Source organism: Eupeodes corollae, chromosome 1 (genome assembly GCF_945859685.1).
Source record: "Eupeodes corollae chromosome 1, idEupCoro1.1, whole genome shotgun sequence".
NCBI classification, from domain to species: Eukaryota; Metazoa; Arthropoda; class Insecta; order Diptera; family Syrphidae; genus Eupeodes; species Eupeodes corollae.
This window is the reverse complement of record NC_079147.1, coordinates 1815858-1831203: the sequence shown is the minus strand read 5'-3', so window position 1 is coordinate 1831203 and position 15346 is coordinate 1815858. Positions and strand designations below refer to the sequence as shown.

Below are 15346 nucleotides of genomic sequence, written 5' to 3'. Positions count from 1 at the left end.
GTTTACTCTTGATCCCAACATCGGTCATACTGTAAATTACAGAAATAAGTTTTTTAGCCGCACTACATGAATGTGGAAAGCCTTATCTTGCTCCATCCTTAACAGTCATTGTAATTTTCAAAAATTTAGAACTCATTTACCTGACACCTCCTTTCTAACCCCTCCTCCATTTCATAATGCTCGCACTGTGTCTTTTGCAAAAGGTATTTAAAACCCCAAACAATTTAAAATAAATATCAATTTCATTTTTCTGCCACTTTTTTACTATAACATGATTGTTAAAAATAGGTAGAGGACGTCAAAAGTAGTCTGGTAAGAGATAGACATTTTTATGGAACGGAAAAAGTCATCCTGCCAAAATATGAGACCCTAGTAAAATCAATGCTTTCCAGCCAATTCATATAACGTTTATCATAACCCTTATTGTATCCACAGTTTCTTTACATAACTCTAGTCGTTGACATTAACATTCTTATACTAACATCCCTTGTGACATCCTCGTTTATCGGATGTACAAGTTGGTTAACAAACATTTTTACTAAATTATTTTATCTGCTTTAAAAAATATTTAAACAAGTTTAAAAAAATCTTTTTTCTTTAAAAATAATAAAAACAAAAATAGAGTGAAACAAACTAATGTAAATAATATAAAAACAGCAACGTATTTTAAAAAGTCTGGTGAATGTTTGAATAACCACACAATCCTTTTTTGCCGGATAAAAAAGCATACAGTATTAAAATTCCAAGACTCATACAAATTTTATAAAAAAAGTAACTAAAGAAAACCTCCATCTTATTCGAAGTTCTTATAAATAAAAGTTTAAAGTCCTTAAAAATAGTATATTGTGCTCAGTTTTATTTTTATTAAATATTAAACATAAGATTTAACTCCTTCAGACTTTTATATGTATATAAAAAAAATATCAAATTCGTTTTGGAAAATCGATAGTTATCTCTCTTTTTTTTTTTTGAAGTGAAAAGTGAATGTCATCTTAGAAAGAATTTCCTAAAAATTATGGTGCTTTTGGGTGTACTTGAAAAGCTCTAGACGAAAGTCAGACTCACCACATACCAGTTGATGGAATATCATAGTTTTCCACCCTTTGAGAGGATAATTTATTGTGTGTTCATTTAGTTTAAAGAGAAAAAAGTACACATTAAAAATAAATTAATTTTGTCCATTGAAAAATTCAGTTACTAATTTGTTTTGTTTAATGCATTCGTGTTGTTTTAATAAATTAAGGTTCCACATGAGAATAAGTTTGTCCTCGCAATAAGTTGCCATCAATAAAAGAGTTAAAGTGTGATGCATCTGCATTTTGAACGTAACGTTACTACAAAATGCGATTGCACAATTTTGTCCTTGTCATGGATGGGAAAAGTACCTGATGACATACCGGAGGTAAGTGCTTCAATATAAATTGTATAATTATTTAAAATAAAAATAATCCTAACTATTAATATAATGGGTTTATCTGTAACTTTTAATAACGCTAAGTAATTAATAAGTGTTTGAAGTGTGGGGCTGGGGTTTGGGGATTGAGGAGGATTTACGTCGCTCGTCTTGTTGCATTTGAAACCAATCATATCATAAAAGGTGTGTAGAATTTAATATGTCTAGATACATACTCATAGTTTGATTGGCAGTTTGACTTAAAGCTTGTTCTATTATTATACCCTCGTAGACTTGTTGGGAGGTGAGGATGAGGCGTGACAACAACAACCCGACAACCCAGAACTCAAGAACCCTTATGTATGGTTTTTATAAAGTGATTAAATTATGACTTATAGGTTACCCCCATATCTATAAATGCACTCACAACACTATTATAGCAACACTAGAAATTTTTATTAACAATGGTGGTCGTACTCGTATAAATGCTGCAAATTTGCTGGAAGTGAAAAGATTGTTCTTTGCTTCTGAAAGGATTTTCATTCTTTTTAACAAAGTTGATTGATATTGAAATAAGTTCTACATATTGTCTTTTTCAACTAAAATTTTGAAAGGTACTTGAAAACTATGAAAGAATAGTAATACCCACTTAAGAAATTGGGTCCTTTTTATTAAAAGGTATTTATACCTATCACATAAAATTATCCTCATGATTTTGCCAAAGGCTTCTTTAAGCCTCTAAGGACTTGACAAATATTTTCTTCTATTTGTAGAAGACGTACATAGATATGTAAGGAACCTTAGCATTCAAAAAGAACTAGGCTAAATAGAATAAATTCAATCGAACCCACATTTAAAAACAGCAACTGTTTTAATTGAAATCGGCAGAGAACTGTTGGTTTTTAGTAACGGAAGTGGGATTATATCGCTCCTGTAGACTTTGTAGATGTAAGACGTACAAAACAGGTTAAAAATCTGAATTTAAAAAAAAGTATGATTTTTTGACTATATTGTGGGACTATGAATATATTTTAAAGCTTATAACACACAGTTAAGAACTATCTAAAATATCTAACAGTGGTGTGAACGTACAATTTTTGGTAACAATATTGGGCAGGTTCAGACAACATAAAGGACTTCATTAACATTTTGTGAATGCACATTTCAAACGAGGCAACTAGTTAGTTTGTCAAGTGTCATACATTTAAATCTCGGAACGTTACTTTACTAACCTATGCCTTTAGTGGATCGTCAAAAAATTACCAAAAACATAATATTTTATATATTTGCATTTGACATTGGTATGACAGTTTGACAAGGAACTTTTTTACAGAAAAATGAATTGGAAATGTGCAAAACATAAATAAATTACAGAGTAATAAAGTTCAACTTTCAGTCAATTGAAAACAATATGATACGCTGTCATTTTGACATAAGTGGACTTGACCTGATAGTAAGGGAGATTTTTCTTGACTAACTTTCAAGTGAACTTTTCAATGGAGTTGCCTTAATTGGACAATTTTTTAGCAGCTGGTTAATCATATACTAGAAACTTCCCTTACTTTCAATTCTCTTATGTCGTCTGAACCTGTCTATTGTCAGATGACGACAATTGAAAATGTCGGATGGCGCTGCTTAAGATGCCAAAATCAAACCAACTGACAGTTACAGTGAAGCTTAAGACCAAAAACACTCTAGTAAAGATATAAATCCTTCGTACGTATGACCCTCCAAAACCCATTTGTTTGCATTGTTGTATTTGTTGTGTGGACGAATTCAACGAGAAAAATTGACGTGTTTTCAAGCATACATGGACACACTTACTGAGTTTTTTGGCGAAATTTAATAAATTAGAGGAGAAATTACACGAATACTATGAAAAAGTTTATGAGGCTGACTTCCAGTTTAGCTTGTAGGCAAACCCAGATGTCTACCGAGAATTTATATCTTTCAACTAAATTTTCCTACGGTTTGAACAAACAAAATTGCCTGCGTTCCATCTCGTGTAGCATAGGTTATCTTGGATAGGTAGAATTTTAGATACCTTGTTGAACGAGTTGGATAGCTGTATTGAGGTAGCTGTCAAAAAATAAAAACAACTTTCAGCTGGTCACAAAAAGCAGAGAAACGTTTAATCTTTAAAGTCAAAATTGCTGTAAGACAAACCATTTAATGGAACAGGGTGAGGTTTTCAAATTCAAATTACCTTCTAAAATTCAGAGGCAAATAGCTTCTTCATTTTCAAGTTTCTTGAAATTCAACCATGTGTTGAATCAGCTGATCTGTCAGATAAGTACATACCCCAGAAATTATTTGATACCGTTGTTTGACATCTCAGCTGTTTTTGATCAGCGGTTATTTTACAAGTAAAACACTAACAAAAAGGTATCCGGATACCATATTTGTCTGAGATTGAACGCAGCCATTGAAAAGTTTTTGGCTGCTGTCAACTTATAAGCAGCAACTGTCAGAGCACTAAATTATCTAACCATATTGTAAGATCTGTACTTTGTATAGGTAGGTAGAAATGGCGATCTCAAGGCAACCTAGCCTAAGATCCAATAAGCGCTGTAGTGCGCCGTTTTGATACTACCAAAAACTCGTTTAACCTTTGATTGAAAGCGATAGATTTATAGAGAAGCTTCATAGCGATTATGTTAGAGCCATTTCTTTTCCAAAGTATTTCATTCTAGTGTTTGACAAAACAGGACATTTGCAGAGAAAATGGATTATCGTTTCACTTTCTCTTTGGTCTCTTTGTACTTTGTATAGTCTATAATATTATAGTCCTTCTATGCAATTTTATTTACGAGCGTTCATTTAACGTGGATATTTAACATATTCCGCTGTCGCACGGAAAAGCGATGAGACCAAAGTAGAATGAAATTGCTTAAACATTTAAGTTGTTGTGTTATAAAAATATACCTGAAACAAAAATAAGTGAATCTGAGTGCTTGCATACTGATGTTTACAAACTTTTTGCACATAAGTTTCTCCGTCGAGTACATGGTTTAATCATTTCAACCATGAACTTTTCTGCAAATAAAAGTACTTTTAGAATGAGAGCAAAGCTAAGTATACAACTTTGAAAGGTCTACCAATACTTGCCGAACTTTTAAAAGTCTTCCAATTGCATCCAATCAGGTTTATACGGTTGGTTAATTTCCTCTAAATATTAGACATATTTTTGGTAGAAAATTGGTTGACTATTGCCGACAATTTTTATTCTTCCAATTAATAATTGCCTGTTTACAAGGTTGGAAGATTTTAAAAAACAAAACAAAAATTGTAGACTCATTGGAACACAATTTTTTCAACAGGTCGTGCAAAAACATTTAAAAAAATGTAAAATTAAAAAAAAGTGAAAGTCAAAAACAATAACGACTATCTTGTTAAACTTGTTCATGCGTCTTATATCATTAGACTGTCGTAGTTTTAAAATTGGTTAGAAATCCTGTAAACTTTTGTTTTTATTCTCTGTTCAAAAACCAATTCTGCCAATTAAAAATTGGATGATGATCCAATTAATGGAATATCGTCCAATTATTTGAAAATACATAAAATTGTGTTTTTTTAGCAAATTTGCCGATGATTGACTGTCAATTCTGTTCGTCACTTTTGAAAGATAAAATAATATTGAAGATCTTCCAATCGTGTATAATAAGCTTAAGACACAAATGTTACAACGTGCAATTGTGCAATTGCCATTTCAACAATTGTGCAAATGAAATTTTCTTTTTATTGTTATATATCTGTTTAGTAACTAGGCTGATTTTACACTTAAAAATCTTTTAATTCAAGTTCTCTCAAAAATGTAAGAAGGATTTTGAGAGAACTCGAAAAACAAATCGAATTTGGGAATTTAACAGAAATAATTTGTTTCTTTTACAAAATTTATTTAATTTAACAAAAACAGTTTTTTTTCTTTTGTAAAATGTATGGATTTGAGTGTAATTAACTTATCATATTACAAAACTGAAGAAGTATGCATTTTGCATGAAACCTCCAAGAACATACCAGAAAAGTATAATCAAGAGTTCATAACTTGTAATTGATTGGTTTATTACTGATATTTAGGTTAAAAGGACGAAAATCTTCAGAATTCCTCGCGATTGAAAATCCTCGATTTCTCTATCCCCACATGGATTTTTTACCAATATTTTTTTTTTAAATCTGAAGATTAAATCTATAAATTTACCGTTTAAAATCTTCAAATTATGATAACTGGATCGTTAAAAGATTAATTACATTTTTTCGTTTGCATTTTTTAAATATTTTTTTCAGGATGAAGGATGGAAACTAAACAGAACAAATTATTACCAAGAAGGTTGGCTGGCCACAGGAAATATACGCGGCATTGTTGGGGTGACCTTCACAACGTCACACTGCAGAAAAAATGTCGAATATCCCTTACGAACGAACTACAACCTGCGAGGACATAGATCGGATGTTATACTAGTGAAATGGAACGAACCCTATCAAAAGCTTGCATCATGTGACAGCTCAGGAATTATATTTGTTTGGATCAAGTACGAGGGTCGATGGTCAATAGAGTTGATCAACGATCGTAACACTCCAGTTACACATTTCTCTTGGTCGCATGATGGTCGGATGGCTTTGATCTGCTATCAAGATGGCTTCGTTTTGGTGGGCTCGGTTGCAGGTCAGAGATATTGGTCATCAATGCTTAATTTAGAGTCAACAATTACATGCGGGATATGGACACCAGATGATCAGCAAGTTTACTTCGGAACAACCCAAGGCCAGATAATAGTGATGGACGTCCATGGTGCAATGGTGTCACAGGTTCAACTGTGCAATGACGTTGGAATAACGGCAATGTCATGGTCATGTGAAAAATTCAAAATGGAGGAAGGTGAAGAAGCTGAACCGGGCGTAGTGAATGCTTGTGAGTGTTTTTCGTGTGATGTAGAAAATATTATTTGAAACTCATCAATTCAAAATTGTTTCTAAATTTTAGCCAAACGAACTTTCGTTTTGGCAGTTAGTTTTCAAAATGGATACATTTATTTGCTGAAATCCTTTGATGACGTGTCACCCGCTCATATCAATACTGGTTTAAATGGATCTCTTGGGTTAGTAATGGAATGGAGCAATTCTCGTGAACTGCTAGCTGTGGCCGGCACACACAATTCCGAACATACAACAGTCGATACTCAGGGCTCACCGATTTTTATAAATATTTTGAAATTTTATACCGAGAGTGGAAATCTTTTATACACCACGAGAATACCAAACACTGGAACCGCTGTTTCGGCACTTACTTGGGGTCACAATGATAAACGGTTATTTATTGCGACAGGGACCCAAGTTCACATTGCTTGGGTCTCAAGGAGGGTTGCATCCTTACAGTTATTGTGCCGATTACAAATTCAAGCGAGCATTGGTACTGAATTGACATTGCCACTATTGCCTTTGCCATCGAGGATCAAATCTTTGATTGGGAATCTGTTTGCTCAAACCATACGGGTTCGTTTTTTAAAATCGCTTTTGTTTTTCTGTTGCAGAATTGATTTGATATTTATTTTCAGTGCTGCGTACCTGACCTGAAATGCTTAAGAGAATTTGTGGCACGGCCACCGATTTGTTCAACAAGGCTGCATTGTACTATGATCAGACACGATGATGATACCAATATAAGCTCTGGAAATTGTTATACATTATATCTGGAGTATTTAGGAGGACTTGTGCCTTTACTCAAAGGAAAGAGAACTTCAAAAATCCGACCGGAGTTCGTCATTTTCGATCCCCAAGTAGACGGTATGTTATAATTGTAAACCACTTATTTTATATCATAATCGCTAATAATTCATTTTTGAAGACTCTTCAATGTACTCGCATTATTCTTCGGACACAAAAAGCTCATCTGGTTCCGGTTCTCACCAGTCTGCAACAGGTTTTAGTGGACGAACTGATTCGTCTGACAGTGAATATGAAGAACGCTTTAGAGGTTCCCCTCGAACTCCAAGAAAACGGAAAACACGATCCAAAAAACGCAATGTTAATATGTCTGAGACAAGAGTGAATGGAGCTGAATCCGAAACACTAGATGAATTGGCATATATTGATACCCTTCCAGAGGTCAGTATCTGCTTTAAATTGGTTAAATGTAGGTAATATTAATATAATTATTTGATTAATAGGAAGTAAAGTTGGTGGAAGTAACTTCAAACATTTGGGGAACTAAATTCAAAATTCATGGACTTGCGAAAACCGTCCCAGCCAATTTAGGCCAAGTAACATACAAAACGTCCTTACTTCATCTGCAACCACGACAGATGACTTTGGTAATAACAGAGCTCCGAGATGATTATCCACCAGGTCCAGATCCGACATTCAATCCAAATGTATTTTCTGAGGATGAAGATGATTCAGCTACGGTAGAACCAAGCACAGATGATAAAAGCGATGCAAAATTTGTTGTCCCTCGTCGAATAAATGATAACTCTCCGCCAATCGCCCCTATGACCCCGCGTCCAAATCGCATAGTTACAAAGCGTAGAAACTCTCGTCCAAGTACCACCAGCGTTGGAATGAGTCCATTAGCAAGAGCCGAATCGTATGATGATGACTCTTCGAATGAGTCACTAGATTCGGGTAGTAATAATTTAGCGAGCAAGAATTTCAGCGCTCAACCCTCAGGGACAAACAATACAAACAACAACAAGCACATACGGCCCAAACAAATTGACACATCTTTCGGTAGTGTGATAGCGGGGGGTCGTGCTGGAACATCGTTTTCTGGCTTTAAAACCCAAAATAATCGACCATCATCCAATAGTTCTTGTCAATCGCGACACGCCATATCACCACTGTGCTGTGAGGGATCTGTTCCGACCCTGCAATCACCAAAAAACGCCGTCGCCCCCAGCGACATAATATTTGAGAGACCACCAGCTTCTGGTCAAACAACTCTTATGAGCTATTCCAGCAACAATGATTATTCAAACAATGTTGCACATGTAAAAAATGCCTTAATGCCCGAAATGACACGTAGCCCCAATTCGCACGTTAATCCAGTTCCGCTCAATTTAAATCTGAATTTGGAACGAATTGACCCTAGAATAAGAGAACGGTCCGTGACTTCTTCGAAGAAAAAAGATCTTCTATTTATTGATGAAGATTCTCAATCACCTGTAGCGGCAAGTGCGCCTGTGTCAACAGAATTACGCATGAAGAGGACTCCAACAGTTATTTCGATTGCTCCCGAGCTGCCTGATTCTATAACCAGAAGCTGTAGTGTTGGATATTTAGATTCAGTGGAAATAATTCCATCTGATGAGGCTCTGTCCGCTTTGCGCAAAGAAGCTCCAAACAAACGTTTAATTTTAGTTGATAACAAGAAAACAACTCGCAGAAGAAAAAATAACAATGGGGTAGGTCTACATAATTTTTAATAACAATATTTTGTCTTAAAAAAACACATTTGTAAAGGCAAGTCCAATCTTTCCAAAAAGAGCCAAAATGGGAAAGCTTGATGTAATTTTGAATATTTTATATATTATGTTGCTAGGAACAGTTAGTTAAGTCTCAATTCTGATTCGCGTTTTAAATTGGTTCTAGTAACATAGTCAACTTTCGATAAAGCAATAATAAGGACCCGGAAATGTATGCCCAAAATATGCACTTGAAATTACTCAATAAATCATACAAAATCCAAATACATATGTAATAATTTAAAATATGCAGTGAAAAAAAACTAAAATATTCCAACATAACTCAAACCATCGTGCAAAAATTATGTATATTTTGAAAATGTATGCTTTTGTTTCTGACAATATTGTCACATCAGTAAGTGGTCTACTCTAACCATTGACTTACTAGATACAGGCTTCTAGTAGGCAACATCGGTTTGATGTCATCTATTCTTAACGCTTCTAGCCCTTGAAAGTTCAGAGGAAATAAAAAGAAACTTTTGGCTCTAACAACAATTATCAGAATTGACAATAGCCACATATACATATTTACATACCATTCAACGAAAAATTGTCTGTTCCCGCGGTTGGCAGATTTTGTCCTAAATTTGTACAATTTTACGGTCAGAAGGTTAGCTGATTAGATCTTGCATATGACAACGAAGAAATTGTCAAAATTATCAACGTCTGAAATAGGGAAATGTATCAATATCGATCGTCATCTGACAATGTCTATTAATAACGTTTTTGACAATAATGTCACACAAAATCATTAGTTCACACGACTGTTAGATAATGGGCATTTCCAAGTGACATAAGGGACTTCAAAGTTAGGTGCGAAAAAATTGCCTTCCAATTAAGGCAAATTTATTTTTATTTATTTTTAAAGAAAGATCTCCCTTACTATCAAGTCAAGTCAACTTATGTCAAAATGACAGCTAATCAAAATTTTTCATTCAAAAGTTATTGAAATAAAGTTCCGTTTTTGAAGTTTATGACACTTGACCAACTACTACGTTCAAAGAATGCAGTGACTGCAAATGTAGTCCCTTATGTTGCCTGAACCTGCCCATTTAGAATAATTTTCTACCGACAACTGGTAATACCTTACAATTTTGCGACCTTTAAAGACGAGCCGGCAGCAAACTCATAATTTGGTACTTCCATCGATTTCTTCAAGATACATCAGTCCCATTCCTCACTTGTGTCATCCTTTTTAGTCCCTTTTTTATATTTTGTATTCTAAATATTTTACGAAATTTCCTCTTTTAATGTACAATTTACATGACACAATAAGCACACAAAATTAGGATTGTGCATTTTTTGAAATTATTACAATTCTTTTGTATCAAGTTGATGTCTCCATAAAGTTCAATATATTTATTCATCAATTCATTATTTCGTTGCAAGTATTTCCGAAAGCCGAAACTTAACCAGTGTGGTAAATCTAAGAGCTTGGATTCGTGTATTATTCTTCCGTCACCAAATGAGAAGAGCGGCACGAGAAATGATAAAACTACGCCAAAATTCAAAGATATTTCAGAAGGTCATCCTCTTAATTTTAATTCTGAAGATAGCGATAGAGGAATTAAATTCAAAGTTGAAGAAAATTGTCTCGAAGATATTTACAGCGATAGTATGTTCGAAGAAGAAGACGAGAGTGTTAAGACAACAACAAAAAATCCAAAAGCAAATCGGCAGCTTTTTGACGCTTTTTGTCAACAACAACAACAACAAAACCGTAAAGGTGATGCAATCAAAAAGAAGACTGAAGTATTAACCAGCTTTACGGATAGCCCGCTTTTTACCAGAAAACATCGCTTTGGTAATCGATTCTATAGAAATCAGAAAGAAAATGAAACTGACTCGCCATCGTTACGACGCAAGGCAGACAATGGTTTTAATTTTGTAAAACAACTATCTGAAGTACGCTGGAAGCGAAAGGAAACGCATAGTACGAGTAACAATCAGACGGAAAATTCTGCAAGTAGTAATAATACTCAAGTAGAAGCCACTCCAGTTGAGTCGAAAACATCGGTGTCGTTACACACGCAGGTTTTTTTTGTTTCCATGCTGAAAATGTGTTCTTCTGTTTTAAACATCACTAATTTCGCTTTATTTTTCAGGCTCTAACCACCCTTGAGAATATAATAAGCAGGCTTCGAGATCTGGATGAAGGAAGGCTTACACCACCATCATCACCTCAACGGCTACCGAGAAGTTCACCAGCGTCGCCAGCAGTTAGTAAAAAGGCTAAACGGTACCAGAGTTCTTCGCCAATTAGAAATATTCTTAATTCGCCACTGCTTAATAGGCGCCAGCGGAAAAAACAGATTATAGAAAGCTCAGACGATGAAAGCAACTTCACCAATGCATCGGGTGAGGAAAACGTGACTTATAACAAACAATATCGTGACCTGGAAACATTTCAAAAGGCACAATTGCGACAAAAGGTGAGATATGGTCTAAGCATTGTAACGCAAATTAAAACTTAGGATCTTCTTTTGCAGTTGAAACGTGGAAAAATTGAGCCCAATGGAAGTTCTGCCTGCTTTAGTCCTGCTCCATTGCGTCGTGAATTTGTTATGCATAACAAAGCGCCCATGTGGAATGAAATGAGTCAAGTATATCAATTGGATTTTGGAGGACGTGTGACGCAGGAATCTGCCAAAAACTTCCAGATTGAGTTTCGAGGAAAACAGGTGTGTTTTTGTAAACTTGTTAAAATTTTAATATCAACAAAATCAATTTAATTGACATCTTGTTCATATCATTTTCAGGTAATGCAATTCGGTCGGATAGATGGAAATGCGTATACCCTAGATTTCCAATATCCATTTTCTGCTGTCCAAGCTTTTGCTGTTGCTTTAGCAAATGTAACGCAACGTTTGAAATAAATCCATAACAATTTAAGGTTTTAAGAGGATAGTAATGCATATTTTATTTTATTTTAGAATAAGTTAACATCTAGAAAGAAAATTTTTAATTTTTTCTATTAAATAAATGCCCGTCCATTCACAAAGTTATCTTAAAAACATAATAAATAAATTTAATATCGATAGTTAAATAATTTTTTTTATATTTAACGGGACAGGGTGAATAATTATGATAAGAAATAAATTAAAAGCATAAATTAAATGTCGTGCAATGTTAAGTTCTTTACATACAAACATTTTACACAAAAGGTATATTTGATTTTTCGATTTATTGAAATTTAAATTTAAATGTTAATCTGTATATAGTTTTATAATAAAACATAATTAAACCTTTCTTATTGTCATTATCATTGTATGTACTGTTTTACTATAAAGTTTTTGTTTGTAAACTATTCAAAATGTGTTAATTTATTATAAAATTTTGTTAGAAACAATTAAATTATGTAGGTATTGTTATTTTTTTATGATAATATTTAACTTTTTTTTTTAAATACTGATTATGATAAATTTTAAATAAAAGCTATACAAAAAATTGGAAATAAGTATTTAAATTTGAAAAATTATTTTAACTGGTATTGACGGTCACATTTTTAATAGGCAAACTGGACTCTTATTGTACAACCCTTAGGGGAAATCGCTGTCTTTTTCTTTAACAAATCTCGTTCGTCGTTGTATTTCGCTCGCTTTGATGGTCTTTATTCGAAAGCCATTCGAAAGCCTAATTAAATTTGAATATAAGAAGGAATCAGCACAAATTTCAGAAGCTGAGAAGCAAAGAGTAGATGCTGAAATTCGGGGTCTGTGCCGTTCAATTGTGAGCATTGAAGAAAAAGTTATGGAAGTTTCACATAAGCTCGTTTTTACAATGGTTGACGGAAAAGTGTGTAATGCTTTGACGGATACCATCTCTTCTCAGCGCTGTTATATCTGTGGTGCAAGTTCTAAGGATTTCAATCAAATTGAAAAGGTGCTGTTAAGGCCTAACAATCCGAGTGCATTTCAGTTTGGATTGTCGGTGCTGCACTGTTGGATTCGTACTTATGAGTGCCTTTTACATGTTGGCTATAGGCTTTCAATAAAAAAGTGGAAAGTTTGTAAGGAGGACAAGGATGTAGTTGCAGCGAATAAAATTCAAATTAAAAAAAAAAAATCGGGATCAAATGGGTCTTATTGTTGACCAACCCAAGCCTGGTTTCGGGAATTCGAATGATGGCAACTCTGCAAGGCGGTTTTTTAACAACGCGGAGCTAGCATCTGAAATCTTGGGTGTCGATAAAACACTAATACAAAGATTGCATGTTATCTTGGTAGCAATTTCAAGTGGTTTTGACATCAACATAGAAAAGTTCAGACTGTACACACTGGAGACTGCCAAATGATTTGTAAATCAGTATCCCTGGTATTACTTGCCTCCCACAGTACATAAGCTCCTAATTCACGGTCCTGATGTTGTTTCAAATGCACTTCTGCCAATAGGCCAATTGTCTGAAGAGGCACAAGAGGCGAGAAACAAAGACTTTAAAAGATATCGAGAAATTTTTTCAAGGAAATGTTCTAGAAAAAAATGTAATGGAGATGTATTTAATTTAATGTAAGTAACATCAGATCCCTTCATAACAAGCTTTAGGCAAATGCCCAAAAAACAGCTTAGAACGTTCCCCAGAGAAGTGTTGGATTTACTTACTGCCCTAAATATTTCTAGAGTTGAGAACTCAGTAGCAGTGATGAAACTGAGGCAGAATATTGGTCGATGAATCTGAATCTTAGAAGTATATTTGTTTGTTTTTTTTTTTTAACCGAGAAGTTTACATTGAAAAAAGGATTAAACCAAACTTTAAAAACTTAAATATGTTTTTTTTATTCATATTAAAGCAATTTTTAGGAAAAAAATAGTTTTCAGTAGAACTAGCGCATCTACTGAGTTAATTCCGGTTAATGGGGTATCTTGACCACTGTGCGTCGTTGTATTTCCCTCGCTTTGATGGTCTTCAAAGTCGTTGTATTAAGAAAAAGTCAGTATAGGTATAGTATATAAGGTCAAATTTAAAAAAGTTGTTTTTTCGCTACCGTTGATAATTCGATCAACGCATCAACCAGGATCTACCTATCCTTTCGATAAAGGGTTTAATAGAGATCTCCGGGTTGACGGTCAAGTCTTTTGATCATTCATTTTTTTTAAGATGATTCAACTCAATTAATTTCGATTGAACAATTTCAGATTAGATGGTGAAATTTTAAAGTGATTTTTGTCGTGACAGCTGTTTAACTATCAATTTGACTAACACCTTGAAAAGATCAAATTTGTTCATTTTGATTGTCATTTACTAAAAATCATCTTAGCCAATTTCACAATTGATTAAATTGTGTGTCCATTTAGTGAGCATAAGAAAACATACTAAAAAGCCAACAAAATTATTTTCGTTCCTTTTTTCCCAATATCAAATAATTCCAAGGATATATTTTATTGGACAAGTTCAGTTAATCAGTTGTATTCAAATTTCAAATGTTTTTATTTTCGACAGCCGTTTTTTACTAATAACTCTAAAACAGTTGATTACACAGATCTCGAAAACGTTAAAACGTTGTAAAATTAAATGCACTTTAAAAGTACACTCAATGACCTATTTAAAAAAAATGGTATTGGAAACTGAGATTATGGCATTTTCGGTTGCTAAAAATATGTTTATTTCATATGCTTCTCTCTTTCAACAATTTTTTTTAGACAGGACCTGCACTTTTGTTTAGTTATAAGTTTGCTTTCATTCCGTAAATTGTAATATACTGTTTAACCGAGCCAAAGACAAAAGACTACCGTCTCACATGATTTTTACTAAGAATTTATAAGGAGGCACTAAGGAAATCTAAGCGATAGAAGAAACTTCTCAAGGCTACGTAACATTCTTTCAACCAAACCAGCGAAACCAAGCTGTCTGAAAAATGCAGATGGCTCCCAAAAAATTCCAAGTGAAAAATCGCTGAAATTACTACTCGATACTCACTTTCCTGGTACTTCGCATTCGTCCAAGTTTCAATATAACATATCCACAAGGTCTGATCACAAGGGACAAACTACAATGGGCGATCAACAGCTTCGAACCCATTTAAACCTAAAGGACTAGATGGGATAATACAAGTCAAACTGCAACAGACATAACTGCACCAGTCCTTGAGGGAATTTTTTTAGACAGAACCTTCGCTTTTGTTTAGTTATCAGTTTGGTTTCATTTTGTAAATCGTAGCCTCTTACAGGGATTCTTACAAACAATCCCTAAGAATTTATAAGAAGGCACTAAGAAAATCTTAGCAATAGAAGAAACTCCCGAGCCCTCCAGGCCACTTTCCTGGTACTTCACATTCGTTCAAGTTTCAATATAACATATGCACAAGGTCTGATCACAAGTTGCAAACTACAATGGGCTATCAACAGCTTCGAACCCATTTAAACCTAAAGGACTAGATGGGATAATACCAGTCGAACTAAAGCAGACATAACTGCACCAATCCTTGAGGGATTTTTTAACAGCCGTCTATATCTGGTCCATATTCCCTCGGCATCGGCATGGAGAGAAGTTAAAATTGTT

The 15346-nt window shown here is 34.1% G+C and overlaps 1 protein-coding gene across 3 annotated transcripts; it reads left to right on the top strand.

Moving 5' to 3' along the window:
* Positions 1 to 530: 530 nt before the first annotated feature.
* On the top strand, positions 531 to 12307 carry LOC129940812 (tubby-related protein 4). 3 transcript variants are annotated; one of them, XM_056049308.1, is made up of 11 exons: positions 531 to 1402; positions 5678 to 6302; positions 6375 to 6883; positions 6946 to 7174; positions 7236 to 7495; positions 7558 to 8790; positions 10240 to 10884; positions 10956 to 11089; positions 11144 to 11282; positions 11325 to 11531; positions 11610 to 12307. In XM_056049308.1, the coding sequence occupies exons 1-11, from the start codon at positions 1307 to 1309 to the stop codon at positions 11724 to 11726; spliced, it is 4194 nt and encodes a 1397-aa protein (XP_055905283.1). In that variant the 5' UTR covers positions 531 to 1306; the 3' UTR covers positions 11727 to 12307. The 3 variants fall into 3 exon arrangements, with proteins under 3 accessions (XP_055905283.1, XP_055905282.1, XP_055905284.1); XM_056049307.1 differs by having other exon boundaries at positions 533 to 1402; positions 10956 to 11282; XM_056049309.1 differs by having other exon boundaries at positions 538 to 1402; positions 10956 to 11282; positions 11340 to 11531.
* Positions 12308 to 15346: the final 3039 nt, after the last annotated feature.